This window comes from Castanea sativa, chromosome 11 (genome assembly GCF_040712315.1).
Source record: "Castanea sativa cultivar Marrone di Chiusa Pesio chromosome 11, ASM4071231v1".
Taxonomy (NCBI): domain Eukaryota; kingdom Viridiplantae; phylum Streptophyta; class Magnoliopsida; order Fagales; family Fagaceae; genus Castanea; species Castanea sativa.
The window spans coordinates 36474642-36495627 of record NC_134023.1 but is presented as its reverse complement, the minus strand read 5'-3'; the positions used below and the strand labels follow the sequence as shown (position 1 = coordinate 36495627).

Below are 20986 nucleotides of genomic sequence, written 5' to 3'. Positions count from 1 at the left end.
ATCTCAATTTACTTAAAAATGATCTCACATCATTTGCATCAAGCAAATAATATTTACTTAATTTTTTGGACCCATTTATAAAGGAACTTATAAGTGATTTTTGCCAAAGCTCGAAAACTCATGTGCCTTTGTTAAGTGGCTGGACCCTGGACTGGTTCCATACTTCCACGTACATAAAGGGTACTACTACATGGACTCACAAATTTTAGTCAAACCACTTTGCTTGGTGTTTTAATTGACAGCAATTATGTCACCATTTCCCTACTTCAAAACTGTTCATGACTTTTATTAGGAAACCACTGGAGATGGAGGCATCAAAAAACAATATAAAAAAATATATGATGCTGCAATTGCTCTATTAAATCATGATATAATTGTTTAATAACAATACATGGATTACAAAGAATTAGAAGGAAAACTTCTAGAATATTTCAGGAAAACTTCTTTCATTCTTTTTTTTTCCCCGAACATTGACAAGTAGTATATTACTATATTGACACTGCTCAAGATTACCCCTATTCTCGAATATAATACAGCCATCTCTCTCTGATCACGGAATTCATCTTTCAATAAGAAATGGTTTGAATGTCATCAGCACTCCAATTGCTTCAATGACATTCAAGACGAAGAAAACCATATTGTCACCTATATTCAACACAAATTTTGAAGTTATTCAGTATCAAAAATTGTTAGGATGGAGTAAGATCTCTCTATGATTACAATTCTCATCAAACTCCACACTTTAAACTTTTCACATATTCTATATGCCAAATCTTTTTTTTTCTATGTTTATTTATTGAAGTGTAAATAAGGGGAGTTGGGGTTCAAGTAATAGCCTTTGTGGTGCCTCACGTATGTGGTTTTAATCCCATCTCCTCCCCCATCATTTACCTATAAAAGGAGAGTCTACGTTCGAAAATAAACCCTATGCTTCCTAAATTTGTAGTCTCTCGTCCTTGGGCATTCATGCATGAGTTTTCTAAAATCCTTATGAAATTAATGACAATCTCCTCAGAATGTGAAGTGTAGACAAAGAATTGTCCTTCGAAATTTGCAGTTCAGCTTACAAGTACAGGAAAAAAAAAAAAAGGATCAAAATCGTAGTTGAGTAATACCTGGGAGGAAAGCAGCATCTTGACGCTTTTGTGCCCATGAAAATCTACAGACCAAGATATCCAAACGAAAGATGTAATTAGAAAATATAATGCCTCCATAAGAGATTAATGAGTAAAAAAATCAATATAAAATGGCAATGTACAAATGAAAAAAGAATGAAGTTATACATATGTAATTCTTTGTCGCTGTTGCACCAATTAATAATTTTTTATGTAATTAATATTTTAAAATCTCACCATTTATTACATGTTTGGTTGTTTATTAACTCATGCCAAATTTCATATTAATGAGATGTTTTTTACTATTTGATTCACAAACTCAATTATCTCTAATCATCTTGATAATTTTGCAAGTTTGGTAGTTGCAAGAATAAGTAAAAGGAAACTTCAAACTCATATTGGTCATGGGTTGAGAACTAAAATTGAACTCTATAAGATTGAAACTTCAATTGTTCCTCAGTAGCTTAGTGATAGTCAAAATATTGCTTCCAATAGAAAGTTATCAAGTGGTGTAATATTGGTAACAATAATAACGTGTAACCGAACCCATCCAAAGTGACTTAAAAGATTCTTTTCTATGAATGGTAATATACCGTGCTAACCATAAACTACTTTTTTTTTTCCAAACTTTGTTTTCATTTATTTCTCAGGTTATCGTTTATAACTCTTAGTTGACCAATTAATTTAAACTCCTACTGTGATCCATCGTCCATATGTGAATTTCCCTATCACCTATAAAATAGAAGCCAAAGAAATTCAAGCGACACTTACATGGCACCACCTCCAGCTGGACCAGCTGCTTTGAATAGAGACATTAAAGTCATAGCAATGCCATTAGCAGCTCCTCTTTGGTCTTGATCCTATTGTCAATATAGGATTCAATTGAAATAAGACATTTTGTGGTTTAATCGCCACTTAAAATAACAATAATAAAAGAAATTACATTAAATAAAATAAGGAAAGAAAAATACCACTGCTCTATTTTGCAGGAGAAACAAGCCGGTTATAATGGACACCTGCTTACATGGAAACATCAAGTAGTTCAGAAATACATAATCTGAAAAAGGAGACTATGAACCCTATTTCCTTGGAATATATAATCTTATTAATTAGTTAAAACTATACTTGCCTACATTCTATTCAGGATTTTTTTTTTTGTGGGGAGAGGGGGTGGGGTTGTAAAGAAATTCTATATCAACACATGCACAGATGCCCTCACCTCATAGCAATTATGTTATACTATATCAACACTGAAGTAACTTTACCAAAGTTTTGTCTTAACTTTTGCCTGACATTTGTTTGGAGCATATTTAAAATTGCTTATAATCTTAGAAAAATGCCTAGAGATTTCTTTGTTTTATATCAAATAGCTCAAGAAAATCAAGATGACTAAGATATTTGCAAGATTGATTTGAAAGTTTTGGTTGAAATGGAATGAAACCTTTTTTTTTTTTTTTTGCAAGAAACAAACTAACTATTAAACACACACACACTTAATTACACTCACTCACCAAACTCAAACACATTACTTAACCCAAAGTACCACTACAAAAGGGCCTGAAATGGAATGAAACCGAAACTAAACAATAAAATAGATTGTAACATGTCATGCCATAAATGATATGGACCATAGCAAAATGTTGAAACTAGAGAGATGCAATAGCATTTTTCAAAAGCAATAATTCTGCTGCCGGTAATAATAGGGTCCTTTATGAAGCGACAAGCATTCTGCATAGACGATGATGGTTCCTTTTTTATGAAATATTACAGATTTCTGCATTGTTTTAACATGTTTAACATGAACTCCTACAACTTATATACCCTTCCCCAAGTTATAATGGGTAGCGAGAAAATGCAAACACAACAAAAAAATTTCGATCCAATATAGTAACGTAACAAATGCTGATTTGATTTATGACATTAATCTGTGCATTGGCATAGTACTTTATAGTAGAACATGTACAATTTATTTTTTATGCATTGACAGAATTATTTCGATCTAATGTCTATCTAAATAATTCGCATTAAGCCAGTATTTAGTCTTAAAAAACGAAGCTTATAATACAATCATAAGCATAATTTCTAGTAATCAAATTTCATCTCAGCATCTTCATATCACTCTGTTAATCATACTCGATTCTGCTGTACTGAAATGGTAATTAAAAAGAGATCTTGAAGATGTATATGTACTTACAGATAAGACATTCTTGATCACAGAAGCACAATTTAACACCAAGGCAAGGGTAAGCCCACTCAATGCGGCTATCAATGGGTAACTTGCTAGCACGGGTATGGATAAAACCTGCATATGGGATTATGCAGCCCAAAAACGCGTGGAAAAACAAGATTATATACACTGCGAACACAAAAGTGAAGTGCAGGTCTAATATGGAGTTATGAAAACTTACCGCAGAAATGCGAGATACCATTATGGCCCCAATAAGTCTCTCCACGTACGGATATAAAGAAAGTTGAAAAACAAGTAGGCCAAAACCTAAAACATTACAGAAAAGTATTAAAGAAAAGCTTTTAGCATTATTCAAATTTAAAATTTGCCTCACATTAATAATATAGTCTCTTAACCATACTCGAATGTCATATTGTTGTCTTATAGTGTGAAAAATATAAAGGAAACATTGTAAAAGTTCAAGTCTCAAGCACCTTTGAAGTAAAGAGAGGAACAACTTTTAATGTAAAATTATGCATAACATATTGTTCTGTTCAAGAGCTACACAACACTCTTAATCATTGACACTCGTTACTTTTGAGCTAGGGAAAGACACAAATGTGCCGGATTTAGGTAATAAGTATATTCTTACAAATTACAAGCACAGGTCTCTGGGGAAGTTATGATAGTACCTCTAAGAATTCACTTATGTACAAAAATCTGGCAGATTATTTTGGCAAACTATAGCCGCTCACATATTATAAACACTAGAAACTTTATATGTCTAGATGTACATACATGAACCGTCATATTTGATTTTAAAATATGATGAAAATTCCTTTGCAAAGAAAATGAAATTAATTACACAACTAATATAAAATGATATATATTAGTATAAGAATATACCTGTGACTGACAGAACTTCACCAACATCTTTAGTTGAGTAGCTCAAACCCCCAAACTTCCGAGGGCTGACAGCCCATAAGGAGAATATCTACAGGAGAGTGTTGGTTATCAGTAATACCAAACTAGGACTTCATAGCACATTACAAAATGAAACTATAAGTGTAGGATTTGATATGCACATTATGTACTCTTGCAAAAACAGCAATCAACCAAATGTTTTAGTGGAGAAAAATATGCAAGTATGGCCACTGAAATGTGATGATGGATGACCAATATCCAACAAAATACAAATAAATATAGTTTAAGAAAAGAGGTATGAGAGATACCTCTGTGTAAGCCATATCATGAAGTGAGAAGACACAATAGACAATGATAGATGACATCAAAGGCCAATTCCTCAGGAGGCTCTTCTTAGGAATTGGAACACTTTCTTCTGTTTCTACTATTTTTCCCTTTTCATTAGGTTCACAGGATCCTGCTTCTAAAGCTTCATCTGAGTCATCAGATAATATGCTATTTCCACAATGCGTGTGCAATGTTTCCTGAAAAAATCCACACATTTAGGAAAAGAATATGTAGATAACCAATAATTTTTTAAAACAAAAAAAAAAAGTCTCAAACAAGTTCTATCTAAACATAATGAGGTAGGCTAGAGCAAGATGTGAAGTTTTGAAAATGAACTTCCTGCAACTCCTCGGGTTGCTTGAAATTTTGAATCAAGTTTAGATTTTGAAAATGTAAATATCCGCTACAGAAAGATTTTCAAAGAACTCATTGCCACAAATATAAATATGCAAACAAAAACTAAAACAAAAGAATTGGACGCAAACAATTAATAATAATATATTTTTTTTAAATATCTCATAAGAACTAAATTATAATACATACCGGAAGCCAGATACAAGCAACAGTGACTGCTAACGCAAAAACTGATATACAAAGGCAAGGCAAGAAGTACGGAAATCTGCATCATAACCACATAAACAAAACGTCAAGGAACAGTAAAAATGTTGAAGTGAGAAGTTTCAATTGCATCTTTCTTAAAATATTCAACTGAAAAAAATACACTTACCTCCCAAAAAAAGATTCTTTGGAAAATATGTTGGGATACTTCTCTGCTGGCTGAATGACAAAATTGTGTAACAACAGTGAAGTAAATAAGTTATGTATGAAGAGATGGAAATTTGATTACTCAACTAACTATCACATATATTAAAATCTTCTAGCATAACAATCTTTTTGAAGAATCTTCTTACAAGATGGGTGTTGATATGATATGTACACCCAAATTTGTGGAATTTTAACCACATATATGAATTGCTTTTTCCATTTTTCATACAATATACTTCCATTCTCATTTTTCCATTTAAAGGCAGTCTTTTTTTTGTTGCCCAAATGATTTTTTTTATAAATACTAGAACACAAAAAAATTGAAAATGTAGTTGGTCCCCTCTCTCACTTCTTTACACAATGTCGACTGGGTAAGCTATTAATTCTCATTGATTTTACTTGTTTTCATGTTACAAAAAACAAAACAAAACAACAAAAACTTAGTCTTTCTTGTTGGTCAAACAGAAACTTTATTTATTCATTCAGCATAGTAACTAGGTGAAAAAAAAGGGACGTCTACAACAGCACAAGAAATAAACGTACCTGTGCAAGAAATCCTCCCAAAGCTGGGCCAATGATCAATCCTATGCCCCATGCTGTACTAACCTGAAGTTAGTCATAATTCTTAGTTTTGTTGATATGATCCACTTTCAAGAACTCAACATACATTATACACATAAGTAAGACTCACTGTTGATACTCCTAAAGCTTGGTATTCATCACGGAAAACTTCTGTTGCATATGCCTGGTAACATGGAGGAAGTCAATGTATGCATATATTGGAAAACTGGATTAAGCGAACCAACAAATAAATTGTTAAAATTTGAGAATACAATCAACTTTCTAGTAATTCCTTACCACGTGAAAGAATTATACAATACTGAAATTGTACCTTTATTGGTCCAAGTAAGCCATTCAAACTTCCAAGAAGAAACCTTGTAGTAACAGCCATCCAAAAATTTACACTAAGGCCAAAGAGAGTGTTGAAAATTACCCTAAGGAAAAAAAAATACAAACAAACAAACATTTTAGACATTTTGGAAAAACATTCAAATTTTATTAGCAAATATATTAATTGGGTAATAGTGGTGTGTACTAACACTGCGACAGTCCCTATAATTATAACAGGTTTTCGACCATAGCGATCAGCCACCATTCCCCAGGGAACAGATGTCAAAGCTCTTCCAAGCATAAATGAAGACCCTTCAAGATATTGAGCAGTTTGTTAGGACTACTTCTTGAGGCACTGGAATATCAAGATTTTAATGTACTACAAATGAAGATTAAGTAATGAAACTATTCTCACCCACATAACCAGCATAGTAGCCAATATCTTCCTCTGTTTTTGCAATATTAAAATCCCTAATCTGCAAGTAGAAATTACAAATATAAATTCTCAAGAAGTTCTATCATATACAAATGAGTGTAACAATTGAAGTTCAAAAGGTTGTTAAGTTTTTATGATCAAAGGTCTGATTTCTTGAGTTCCAAAGAGAGGAAGAATAAGCGCACCAGATTGAAACAAAATTATTTTCTCTTCGTCTCAAATTCTGATTAAGTTGTGACAGACTCTCAAATACACAATCATGGAGATTCAACTTGATAAATTTCTAGACAAGAAAAATGAAAACAAAGACCTAAGGTCACCTAACAAGAAATAGATGACAAGAAATATTAGATAATAGTTTGAACTTGTCTTTGTAAGGTAATTAGTTTATGGAAGAAAAGTGATAATAGTGCATAAAAGGCCAAATTTTTCATTGGAGAGGGATGAAACTTGCATATTATAGCTTTACTTTGCATGAAAGGGTCTCAATGTTAACTATACTTAGGAAATTCAATTGATAGGTATGAGAAGTCTACTTCATAGATGAAAAAATCTTCTTAAATTCTTTGGTAAGTCTTTACACTTACCAATGCCCTCAAGAGTTGCAAGGCTTTCAATAGTTAGGTATGTCTTTAGGATGTTCCTTATTATCTCATACATATGGAATTCCCTACAATTAATCATTGAGGATAATGAGATAATATCATCTCTTTAAAACCATAAGGCCATGATTTATTCAGGACATTCTAGAAGAGATCTCCGTTGCTATTTTGATTGAAAGTAGTGAAATGACATAACCATAGAGTATGTAGAATAAAATACATCGATCTTCAGAATCATTAGGAAAGAATTAAACATGCAACTCCAGTATGTAACAAACATACATATTCTCCAAATTTTCATTCAGAGCCATTTGTAAGGTGACAATAAACTCTAAGATGTGTAGACTTACCATGAAATAAAGGAATGGAAAAAGAGACGATATTGGCAATGCTGAAAAGAACACAAAGGATATATTAGCATGAATATATTGCAAATAAATCATGCCGAGCAATGAATTATGATAGTTCATATGAGTGATGCAAAATATATAATCAAATTAAAAACTACTAAAAAAATGCATCCCTTATCCATTTACATGGATAATTTCTTTTCTTTTTTGTTTCTTTACCTTAATGTCCGACATTTTTATTTAATATGTAAAAGCCTAGTCCCAACCTGATTGACAGTCGGAGCACACACATAAAGGGAAGTTTAAGAATAATAATTAAGTGATTAGATTCATTATTTCCTATCAATTTAACCTTTTAGGATAAGTGATACTTTATCATTGATAGACTTGCATCACTATTTAGAATGTATGAGATATCAGTCCAAGTTCAATGTCCATTTACAAGTTGTACTAATGTACAATAGTACTTATATTGCACGTTCTAACTTGTATAATATCCTAGGGTTAGTGTATGATTAGCCTAGGCTCTCACTCAATATATACCCCCAATGGGGTTCTTGAAACAGATAATTTTATTTGTGAAAGTTGTAGCCACTTAGGGATTTTCGCTATGGAGCTAGGCCATCAAGTCAATCCACACTAATTCTGCTTCAATGTACCTGTACAACTTACACCAAAGAGTATAGTAGCGATGCAAAGGAGTACGGGGAGGGAGGTGGCAACAGCAGCATAAAAGTAGTGAAACATTGGGGAGAGGGAGTTCATGGTAGATTGGTAGTAATGGAAATGCAGAGGAGTGAAAGGGGTCAAGAATGTGTATGAAACACAAGCTGAATCTTTTATTGCACCAACCATGTTTTTGTTGACAAAAATGATTGCACCAAACACAATATCATAGTAGAACAAAAATGATTTCATGTACATGTTTCTGCTGACCATGAATTTTTTATTGCCCCAAACATCAAAAATAGGAAAATTATATTTCAAAAAATATTTTATGCAGAAATAAGTATAAAACAGTGTCATTGACCATGAATTTCTTAACTTACTAGTTACTAGAATTTCTAGCTTATTTTTGCTATATTCATAAGTCTCATTGCACTTTTTAGTATTATTAATGGGTTTTAATATACTATTCAGTTAGTTTTTAATTTTTTTTATAAATATTTTTAGCAAAAAATTTTTAATTTCAACCCTTCTAAAAACAAAAGAAAATGTAGTTTATTTTTTTACTAAAGTAACTATGTTTGTGTCATAGTCATTAGTCACACTACAGAAACTTTAGTGGATCTCATCTGGATTCCAAATCCATACCAAGCCATCCTTTTATTGCCAGCTTTTTAAGTAGGGACCTACGTGTCCCATACAACCCCCTCAATCAAATTTAATTTTATATAAGATATATATTTATACCAACATTTAAAGTTTAGCCCCCCTAAAATTACACATGGCCCCTAAGACTTTTTTTAAAAAAAAATTAAGAAGGTCCCTAAGAATTCCATAATTTCCATTTACCCAAAGAGACAATACAAAAATAAATGATAGACAACTAGTCTATCTGAGGTGTGGATGAAGGTGATGGAAGGGACACAAAGTGAAGGGCGTAAGACTGTATTTAGGAACTCAGGAAGCATAAGATGGGTCAGAAAATATTTTGCGTGGATGTTTGTTGTCCATAAATTTTCGAATGCACCAAAGTACCAAACATCATAAAATACAGAATTTTATTTATTTAAAAATATTTTCCCCTGAAACAAACAAAAAAAGCTGTTGCATAGGCAGAGAAATTTTAGCAAAATTTAGTAAATAAATAAAATGAACCATTTTAATTGACCCAAAAACAGGGTATCCTAAAAATAAATAAAATGAACCATTTTAATCCCGTGACTTGTGGCCCTCCTTCCAAAAAATAGAAAATATGAACAGCTTATATATATTGTTTTCCACGTTTTTGCTGTTTTAACATTTATGTAGCTAAGAATATTTTCTTCATAGGTAGAAATTTAAGGAAAATTTGAGAAAAAAGAGGCTTTACTATTTTACTTCAATTCTTAAAGTTGTTGTATCTGTGCTCATTCTTCCAATTTCTACCACAATGAAGACATTTTCAGACTTGAATATTGTCAAAACTTTTTAAAAAGAAAATTACTACAAAATTGAGTATATATAATTAGTGGCATATGATTTACAGAACCTCAAATTTCATTTTAAAAATAGTTCGTCTATATTGGTGTTATTTTCCATTCATATTTAATAAAAAAAAAAACAAACAAACAAAAAACTCTCTTCCATAAGAGTGGCTTTTGAAGGTGGCTTTGTGGAAGATAGCTGGGCAATTGCTTTCATAAATACAAAGTTTAGACATTGTAAATGCAGAGACATCTTGGTCTACAATGAAACGTGAGTGAAAAGCATACAAATAGATACAGAGCGTGCGGTGAGAGTACTTACCAGTGCAAAGCACAATGACCCATGTAAAAATAAGCTCCCGGAAAGGTATACCTCTTTGCACTGCTTTGTATTGGTCTACCTTACAACCAGGACAATTCTCATAGTATCTCTTCTTCAACAGACTCTCTCTATACTCTTCTGCCATTCTCAATCGAGCCAAAAAGATGTTTCAGCTCGATATGCAACCACTTCAGCTACAAAACTTGATCCTTGTAATATTGGTATATTGGTTTATCGTGTATATATATATATATATATTCTGCTCACAAACCTATCACCAATGATCAGCAAACATAAATGATCAAGAAGTTGTTTCCTGGTGGAGTAAGAAGAAATGCTACTTCTGATGAACTCGAAAAGAAACAAGAATCCTCGAAAGCTGGGATTGAGTTTGTGCAGTAGAAGCAATAAACCAAGAATGTGATGAATTGCCTTTGCCAAGCAGAAAATTGAACTTAAATGACAATGAGAAGACCATGTTATTGACTGCTTCAACTGCCATCATTGCATGCGTCAGACGAATCAATTTGGTAATAATGACCACAATTTTTTTTTTTTTTATCAGATGACCACAATTTTATTATTCTACCAAGATGAGAAAATTTACAGCCACAATTTTTTATGCCACAGGTTTGCCCGTAGAGAAAAAGTTGTGAGATGAAAAGTGGTTTAAGGCTGCCGTTGGTTGGGTGTAAAATATTTTTCGGATGTAAAATAATTTTAACTGAAAATATTTTTGAAAAATGAAAATATTTTTAGGTGTTTGGTAGTATTTTAAAAAATATTTTGAAAAATATTTTCAGGTGTTTGGTTGTGATTTTGAAAATATTATAAAAAATACATTTTTTACTTATTGCTCACATTTTCTCAGCTTCTAAATAAATATCATTTTTCAATACAGAACAACAAAACCCAAAAAAAAAAAAAAAAAAAACCTCATCAAATCCGGTCAGAGAAGAACAAAGAGAGATTTCTCAATACAGAACAACAAAACCCAAAAAAAAAAAATCATCAAATTCAGTCAGAGAAGAACGAAGAGAGAGAAAGAGAGAGAGAGAGAGGCAACTGGGTTCGACGTTGAGGCGAGATCGTGCGGCGGAGGCGAAGGCGAGCATAATCAGACCGGGTTCATCGAAAATGGGTTTGAGCGTTGAACGGCGCGAATCAGATCAGCGATGGCGATGGCGAAGGCGAAGGCGAAGGCGCGATCTCGCCGGCGTGGGTTGGGGCTTGATCTCACTCTCTCTACTCTCTCTTCGTGCTCTCTCTCTCTCTCTCTCTCTCTCTCTCTCTCTCTCTCTCTGTTTTCTGGAAAATTTCTATTTGAAGGTAAAATAGAAACAGAAGTTATTTTACGGGTGGGAAGGGGTTTTTTACGGTCAAAGGTAAGTGATTTTCCGGTTGATCAAATTTTCAGTTGCTACCAAATACACACAAATGCGGAAAATAATTTCTGAAACTGATTTACCGTTGAACCAAACGCAGCCTAAGTTCATCTCATCCAAGTTGTGACAAAGTTATTTTGTACAAAAAAGTTGTGATGCTAAAATTACTTAACCAGAATAGTAAGCACACAATGATGTGTTTATTTTTGGCAAAAATACCATTTTAAGTTTGTGTGTTTTGGGATCATAATAAATCTAGTATTTATATTTTGGTAGGAGGTAGGAATTCACAAATTAAATTGCTTGTAAGTTAAAAATACACAAATTAAATTGATTGACCAAAATGTAAGGAGCAAAATATTAGTGAACCTAAAAATTAGGAAAAAAAATGGTATTTTTGCCCCTTTATTTTAGTATAATTCGGTGGTTCTAGCCAAATATTAAACGTTTAAACTAGAAAAAAAAATTAACAAATGTTCTAAAGATATTGATTTATAAAATAGTTTTTATGGAAAAAATCACAACAAATTTCTTCTTAATTTTTAAATTTTCTATAAAAATAATAACAAACTTATTTTTTTTTAAATTGATCATTAATAAATGTCCCAAGACTCCGTGACCCTTTAAACTAAATATCTTAATTTAAATAATACAATAAAATGTTTCTAAACGACAAGATAGAAAATTTTAAAATGTTATACAGCTCTCATTAACGTGACCCTTTAAACTAAAGGTCTCAATTAAAAAAAGCGGAAGGATGTTTCTTGGCAACGAGAAAAAATTTAAACATGACGTCTCTATTAAAAACGCTGCAATTTTTTTTTTTTTTTTGGCTTTCGAGAAAGATGATGAATAGTAACAAAGACATGTTTTAACTATTTTTTTTAGACAATACAGATACAATCATTTCGGTCCAATAGTCTAAAAAGAATGTGCATATAATAATTATAATGTATATGCAAATAAAACTACGAAGAAAGGGGCAAGCGAGGAGCCGTGGAAATCATTGAATGGGTTTTGGTTGCATTATTAGAAATACTATTTAGAATTTAGAGTGGGCCAATTCATTCATATTTCATACACTAAAAAACAAGCTTACCAACTTCAACTCCCAAGACATGTGAAATGCGATCATAATTAAGGTTATTAATTAATTAGAGGCCACGTTCATTCATACATAACAATACAAAAGCAAATGCGTGAAACAGCTCAAGTTGTCAGAAGGCTTCAATTCAAAGCAGACACGGTTAGGTAAAGCAGTAGAGTAGGACCCTGGTCAGCAATTTACAGCGCGCTTATCATATCGCATCAATTTTTTTTTTTTAAGCATAAATGTACTTTTTTGTCTTAATATTTTAACTCGATTTTTATTTTAGTCTTTATATTTTATTTTTATTATTTTTAGTCTCTAAACTAATTAACGCATGACATTTAAGTCCTTATCGTCGCCCAACTAACAGAAAATACTAACGTGGCTAACAGTACAGTAAAATAATAATTAAAAAATCTATTTTGGCATTAAAAAATTACCACGTCAGCATTTAAATTAAAAAAATTAATTAATTAATTATAACTAAATGAAAAAAATTAAAAACAAAATTAAAAATAAAAAAATCCAGTAAGAACACCAACACAAACAATAAGAACACAAATAATAAAAATGCCTTCAACAAAAATAATAAGAACACAAACACATCTAGTAAGAACACAAACAAAATGCCTTGAACAAAAACCAATAAGAACATTTTCCTTTATTTGCCATTTTCTTTTTTCTTTTTTCTTTTTTTTTTCTTAGTAAACAAACAGAAGATTAAGCAAGAACATAAACACAAATCCAGTAAGAACACCAACACAAACACAAATGCTGACAAATCCAGCAAGAATACAAACACAAACCCATCAATCCATCTTCAGCAAAACCAACAACAACCCAAAAAACACAAACACAAATCCAAAGAGGTCCACGACGTCGATCGAAGTAGATCCGATTCTCAAAAATAAAAGGCAGATCCGATTCTCAGAGCTCATTGATTGGAGCAGATCTTCTTTGGAAATGGACTTGAAAAATGCAGCAGAGGAAACGACGCCGTCGTCGCTGTCGAGCCTCATCTCTCTCGCCTTTGCTTCTGCCTCCTCCTCCTCTGCTCAACAACCTTACTTCTTCGAGCTCCTCTCCTTCAAACTCGATCGTCTCCAAAAGGTTTTGGTTTTCTCTCTTTCTCTGCTTTTGTTTTGTTATGTGAGAAAATTTTGATACAAAAACTTGTAGGAGCCGAAGCTTCTTCGAGTCAATGCGGAGCGGATCCGGAGGCAAATGCAAGAGGTGGTTGTTGGGTAATCAATAACAATCTTGAATCTTTGAGCTGTTGGGTAAGCGAATTGGGTTTTTCTTTCCAATCTGGGTAGTCTCGGATCGAGCGATTACTTCAGCAATAACAATTTTTTTTTTTTTAATTTCTGGGTTTGTGTTCTGAGGTTTGGGATTGTGATTTTGTTGTTCTTGTTCAAGGCACTCTTTGATCTCAATTAATGTGATTTTTTGTTTTTAATTTTTTTCATTTAGTTAAAATTAATTAATTAATTTTTTAATTTAAATGCTGACGTGGCAATTTTTTAATGCCAAAATAGATTTTTTAATTATTATTTTACTGTACCGTTAGCCACGTCAGCATTTTCTGTTAGTTGGATGACGGTAAGGACTTAAACGTCATGCGTTAATTGGTTTAGGGACTAAAAGTGGTAAAAATAAAATGTATGGACCAAAATAGAAATCGGGTCAAAATGTAAGGACTAAAAGTTCATTTACGTCTTTTTTTTTTTTCTTTGGTTGAAAGGATATTACATTAAACATCATATCACATCATTGGACCATGCATCTATCATCTAAATTATATTATAAGAGTATCTTAAAACCTTTCATTCAAAAAACGAAAGAGTAATGTTACATCCATGTGTCATCATTTCTGCCGCAACTAATTTAAGTGTTGAGTTAAGTAGATATACACTCCATAAGAACCTATCATCACATTTTTATTATTCACAGTTTATTATATGAATATAATGAGTTGTAACATAATTTATGGAGTATCATTTTATGTGATCCTAACATTAGTCATCACCTTGTGTCATTATTTATGCCACAACTAATTTAGGTGTCAAGTTATGAGTAGTAGATATATACTTCATATGAATCTATCATCACATTTTTATTATTCACAATTTATTATATGAATATAATGAGTTGTAACATAAATTATACCATTTTATGTGATCTTAGCATTAGTTATCACCTCGTATCATCATTTGTGCCACAACTAATTTATGTGTCGAGTTATTAGATATATACTTCATATGATCTTATAATCACATTTTTAATATTCACAGTTTATTATGTGAATATGATAGTTGTAACATAAATTATACTATTTTATGTGATCCTAGCATTGGTCACGTTATAATCATACGCATCTTTCTCTTGTTTCTAAAAAATAAATAAATAAAAGAAAATATAGGCATCTTTCTCAAAAATTGTGTCACACGTCACACGTGACTGTGAGGTCACATGTTGTGGAGAAAACCATAGAAACACGTTCAAATAAACCCATGTCTAATTTCATACTATGCATTAATGTTAACTCTTTTTTTTTTAACAAAGTTTCAATCTGTGACGTCTATTTTTGATGATGTTATTTATTATCAGATCAAGACAACAATTAATTTTTAGTATAGGTGAGATTTGAACCCAAATCTCTTATTTAATTATCAAAAATTTTATCAATTGAACCAACTAGAATTCACCATTAATGTTAACTTGTGAATGGTACACAATTATTTTACTTTTTCAGGCAGACTGCACACATTACAAGAGTAAAAACAAAAACTTATGAAATAAATTTTGGAGTTGGCATTGCGGGACAAAATGTTAAATAATAGTTTAATTTGTTTTTATATAAAATATTTTTTATAAAATGACTTGTTTCTTAAAAAATTACTTGTTCTCTAGATTTTTTTTTTTTTTTTTTTGTGGTTGTGATCATAGAACTAAGTCAACAAAAAAATATTTTCCTGCTGTATACCTCACATGGAAAACAACTAATATTCTTTTTATAATCTCAAATACTTATATGAACAAAAAACCAAAAACTTGAGGTGAAAAAACCAAGACCAATTGCCGTTCGTGGCAGTGATGGTCAATGACAAGGGATTGAAGCTGGAGGAGCTTTGGTGTGGGTTTTTCGCAGTGGAACGGAAGTAGAGATCGGTGGTGGTCATAAATCAAATGTTGGTAGTAGTGTTGGTGGTTAGTGGTTGTGAGAGGGAGGAAGAGATTGTGGGTTCTTGTGAATTGGTTTGGGTATTTTGAGTTTGTTAAAATATGGGGATGTGCTAGGTTTACCAATGATATTTTGAGTTTGTTCAAATTTGGGTGAGAGTTGTGTTTGTTGTTGTTGGTATGGTTGAGGGATTGAACTGGGTTTGTTTATTGTTTGGTTTGGTTGAGAAATTGAAGATCTAAGATGGGTTTGTTTGTTGTTGGTTTGTTTTGTACTAGGTTTGTATCATACTCGTGTTTGATTTTCTAAGCTTGAATGAATTTTTTGGGTCTGTGTAATTATGTGTTCTTGAGTGTTCTCGATAAAGTGGAACTCGGATTTGAATTAATTTTTTTTTAGTTTTTAATTATGTTTTTTTCCTTTTGTTAAATTGAGAAATTAATTTTTTTTAAAATTATATGTTGACATAGATGCTTAAATAAAAATTATAAAATATTATTTTAATGATCATGTTAGTATTTATTATGTCAACAGTGCACTCCGTCTGCCATGTAAACAATTTTCATTAGTGAGGTAACGGTTGGGACAAAAATGAGATCTTTTTTTATTATATGAACTAATTGTAGTAAAATTAAAAAGTAGGGACTAAAATGACAATAGTAATAAAAGGTAGAGATTAAAATGGTATTTCGAACAAAAATAAATAAAAACTAATTGAGGGCCATTGCTATCCAACGCCAACCAGCTGTCTCATCCATACCAGAAAGCGACATGTGCCTAGGTGGGGCAGGAGAAACAAAGGTAAAGTGAACAAAAGGTACTTTGCTTTATAGTAGTCTTTAAAATTGAGCTCAATATTGTATATTCAATCTTATTTTAAACACGTGTTGGATATTCCTCAAATCATCAGCAAATCAGATTTTTGAGTAGAACACAATATTCCTAAAGGTCGGTTAGTACCATATATTCCTAGAACTAGTAAAAAATATTCAATTTCCCATTAGCATAAAAAACACTTATCACAATTTGAAGATTACCAAAAAAAAAAACTTATCACAATTTGAAAGTTCTTTACTCTCAGTTCTCTACTTCCAATAGTTTGTCTTCTTCTTCTTTTTTTTTTTTTTTTAGGAGGACCAATAGCTTGTCTTGATTGTACATACCTCACATTGACTGCATTATAACAATTATATATGCGAGAGAGTATTTAGTTAACAAATGGTAAATAAATATTAGTAAGATGGAAAATATTATGGAGAAGCAAGAGAATTTTCAAATAGTGTTAAGTAACTTTCGTGAATATGGAACAAATTGAATATTTTTTAAATTTTTTGTACTTTTAGCATTAACCTAAAATTTCAGGTGTTAAGAAACTTTTTTTATATTATATGATCAAACCTTTTTTCTAAAAAAATTTCGAACTACTTAAGTATTTTATTCTTTTTTCATATATAATGGAACCACAACTACAATTTTTCACTCTTTCACAAATCTATGCTAATAATAAATAATTAATTTATAGTTAAAAATATATTTTTTGAGTTAATTAAGTTGAATGATTTGTGTTTACGAACTTATAAAAATCAGATTCATTGATCTTGTATTGTTAAAAATTACACACAATTTTTATTGCAAAATGGACTATTTATATTATTAATAAATTATAAATAATAACTTAATATCTTATGAACTTAATTATAAACTTCCACAATCCAATATCAAGTCTTTATATAAGTATAAATTTATACATGTATATTATAAATGTATATTATTATATACTAGTATTATTCTCGTGCGATGAACGGTTTGATGAAGATTCATATGTAAACGATAATTAAGAATAAATTATAAAATAAGTAAATAATTTTAATAAAAAAATTACTTTAAATTTTGATTGTTTAGAGTTTAGACTTTATCAGTGTTTATTTATTTTTATATTTTAAAATTCTCTTTGTGCTTTGTGTTAATTTCTTAATATGAGATATGGAATGAAGTTTTTTTTTTCTTTTGAGAAAGAGATATGGAATGAATTTGATCATTCCATATCTTTTCCCTAACCAACACAAACAATAATAAATAAAATAGTTCCTTAATACTGATTCTTTTCCTAGTAATAGTCTAATTGAAAAAATCAACACACTCACAAATTAAATACAATAACCAAAACCAAAAATCAAAACATATACAAAAGAGTTCAAAAATTGAGAATATAAAAAAATAAATAAATACTTATATAAGGGAACCAAGAACTTAAATGAGTGTCCATTGTTTTGTTTCTTTATAGTAAACTTCCTTTGGCATAAATAATAATAAGTAAGATGAACTTATTATATTAAAACATAAGTATAGGTTGCATTTTTGAAAAGAAAAAAAAAAGTTACAACAATGTGGGATGTATTGAGTGAGATTTTATCATAGGAATGACTTATTGGTTAAGAGAGTTTGTATCAAAAAGTCATGGTTAAATATATATAAGTTCTAAAAAAATTGATAATAGATTTTTTGTTTGAGTAGAATTTAAAATTTTAAAACTTAGAAGATAAAACTTTATCTAAATTAAATTATTGTTAAATCTTATCCCTTAGTCAAGAGCTTTGCAGCTTAATATCCTAATAAAATATTAATTTAATAAGATGCAACTTGAGGGAAAAAAAAAACAAAAAAAAACAAAACGTGGGTTGTGTGAGATTTAAGTTTATAAATTTGTTATAATAGAGTTTTAGTTTGAATAGAATTTAAATTTGTCAAATCATGCAACTTGAGGGAAAAAAAAAAACAATAAAAATAAAAGCATGGGTTGTGTGGTATTTAATTAAGTTTTTAAAAAATTATAATAGATTTTTAGTTTGAATAGAATTAAATTTTTTTTTTTATTATTGTTAAATCTTATCCTTTAGTTAGAACTTGGTTTTTTTTAGAAAGAAAACTTTGGTTGTTGTGTTGGATTTAAGTTTTAACTTTTTTTTTTATAATAAACTTTTAGTTTGAATAGAATTTAAATGAAATTTTTTTACCTAAATAAAAAAAAAAATTAGTGTCCCTTAATTGAGGAAATATATCCTAACAAAAAAAATATAATTAACTAATTAATGAGAGTAGCCACTTGGTACAACCATGGTTTCTAAACCTAATTTTTATTATATAGTATATGATATAATATGGTATTAAATCATGCAACTCAAGGAAAAATAAAACGTAGGTTGTGTGGGATTTAAGTTTAAAATTATTTGATAATAAAATTTTAGTTTTAATATAATTTAAATTTATTTTAAATTATTGTTAAATCTTATCCTTTAGTCAAAATATAAATTTTTTTTAGAAAGAAAACATGGGTTGTTGTGTGGAATTTAAATTTAAGAATTTATTATAATAGAATTTTATTTGAGCCTAAACTCCAATTTTAAATTCATTTACAAATTACAACCCTAACGAAAAGTGAGGAAATAATTATTTCTGCACGAGGGACTTTCTTCCTTGCCCTTCAAGTCTCATGAGAACTGTGAAGTGGCTGCCACCTGTTTGAGAGCGAAAGTGTGCTGAATAGATCGTATAATGACTTGACAAAAGGTTGGGAATTTCAAACAACAACCAAAAAAAAAAGTGATAGTCACTCACACCAACTTAAAAGAGATTCAACTTTTTTTTTGTTTTTGAGAAAAAAAGGCACTGATCAACTTGGTGGTATCAAACTTGACTTTCACTTTCGCTTCTCTGTCTTAAATTATTGGACTGTCTGTTTCGTTTATCAGCCATCTTATAAAAAACAGACGTGTACAATTGCTGCTCTTACTAAATGTTGGCCTTTCACAAATACAAAATTCTATCTAAAATCAGTACTGTTTGTAAACATGATTTATTTCTATGCGCCCTAAAAAAAAAAAGTGTGTTTGCTAATTTACCTTTTTTTTTATAAGGCTAATTTACCTTTTAAGTTTTAGTTTTTGTGGTCAGTTTTTTAAAACTTAATTTTTTTTCAAAATATAAGTATACTTTAAAATACTTCCAACAATAAAAAAATTTAAATAAATTATTTTCAAATAGACCCAGTATCTTTGCAGATACTAATGACAATATCATAGCTGCCTAAGTTAACAATAGTACAAAAATTTATAATTTTTTAACTCCAAAAGTATGATGTACGTTGTCATATATATATATATATATATAAAAGATGCATATTGTTGTCTTGCGTATTTTGATTGATGATGATTTCTTCGTGGCTTTGGTAGTTTGGTTTCTTTATCTTTGTTTATTTAAGTTGTGTATTTCAGACTTCCAGTTTGTTTAATTGGTGAACTTTTAGTAAAAAATTTAAATAAATTATTTTCAAATAGACACTGTATCTCTGCAGGTACTAATGACAATGTTATAGCCGCCTAAGTTAACAATAGTACATAAATTTATAATTTTTTAACTCCAAAAGTATGCCGTACGTTGTCATATATATATATAGAAGATGCATATTGTTCTCTTACGTATTTTGATTGATGATGATTTCTTCATGGCTTTGGTAGTTTGGTTTCTTTATCTTTGTTTATTTAAGTTGTGTATTTCAGACTTTCAGTTTGTCTAATTTGTGAAGTATTTGATGGTTGAATAAGAGATTTAAAGTTTAATCTTCGCTTAAATAAAAAATTGATTGGTATCTTAGTCTGCTAATAAAAAGTTATCATCAAGAGAGTAGACATCATAGGTTGAAAAAAAAATCTATTTAAGTTTAATTATTACATTTTTTTTATAATCAAGTTTTAGTATTACTTATAAATTGTATCATTGTTGTTAGCAATAGATATACGATAGGTTTTTTTTTTTTTTTAATTTAATTAAAATTGTTTTTAGGGAATACGATAAGTTTAGGAGAATCTCTTTTTTAGTGGTCCAATGTGTGACATCATTCTAGAACTAGTTTGCAATCTTATATCGAAAAAATATTTTATATATATATATATTAGAAGAAATCACATTTTAGTATAGTCCAATGTGTGACATCATTCAAGGGTTAAAGTTAAGTATGCAATTTAATGTCAACAAAATGATATTGCTAGAAAAAGAATAATTATAAATTGACACGTCAATCATAGTTAACAATCTAAATTTATTTATATGATTGACACATCAATCAGATTTAGGGCCCGTTTGGTACATATGTTCAAACAACAATTTTCAGTATATTTTTTAAAATACATGTGGGTGAAAAAATGTATAAAAATACATGTAATGCTATTTAAAAACTGAAAACATGTGTTTGAAAGTATGTACCAAACGGGCCACTAATATTCCTAAATTTATGCTCTCAATA

General features: G+C 30.2%; 1 protein-coding gene across 1 annotated transcript; it reads right to left on the bottom strand.

Annotated features, from left to right (window-relative positions):
* Nucleotides 1-330: 330 nt before the first annotated feature.
* On the bottom strand, nt 331-10458 carry LOC142617121 (protein ZINC INDUCED FACILITATOR-LIKE 1-like). Its single transcript, XM_075789824.1, has 17 exons — nt 10029-10458; nt 7578-7618; nt 6605-6665; nt 6399-6501; nt 6191-6293; nt 5990-6043; nt 5842-5904; nt 5261-5310; nt 5077-5152; nt 4515-4730; nt 4189-4276; nt 3524-3609; nt 3310-3417; nt 2087-2131; nt 1887-1975; nt 1116-1159; nt 331-645 (listed from the first exon to the last, which is right to left on the bottom strand). Exons 1-17 carry the CDS (start codon nt 10171-10173, stop codon nt 560-562), a joined length of 1458 nt encoding a protein of 485 aa, XP_075645939.1. The 5' UTR covers nt 10174-10458; the 3' UTR covers nt 331-559.
* Nucleotides 10459-20986: the final 10528 nt, after the last annotated feature.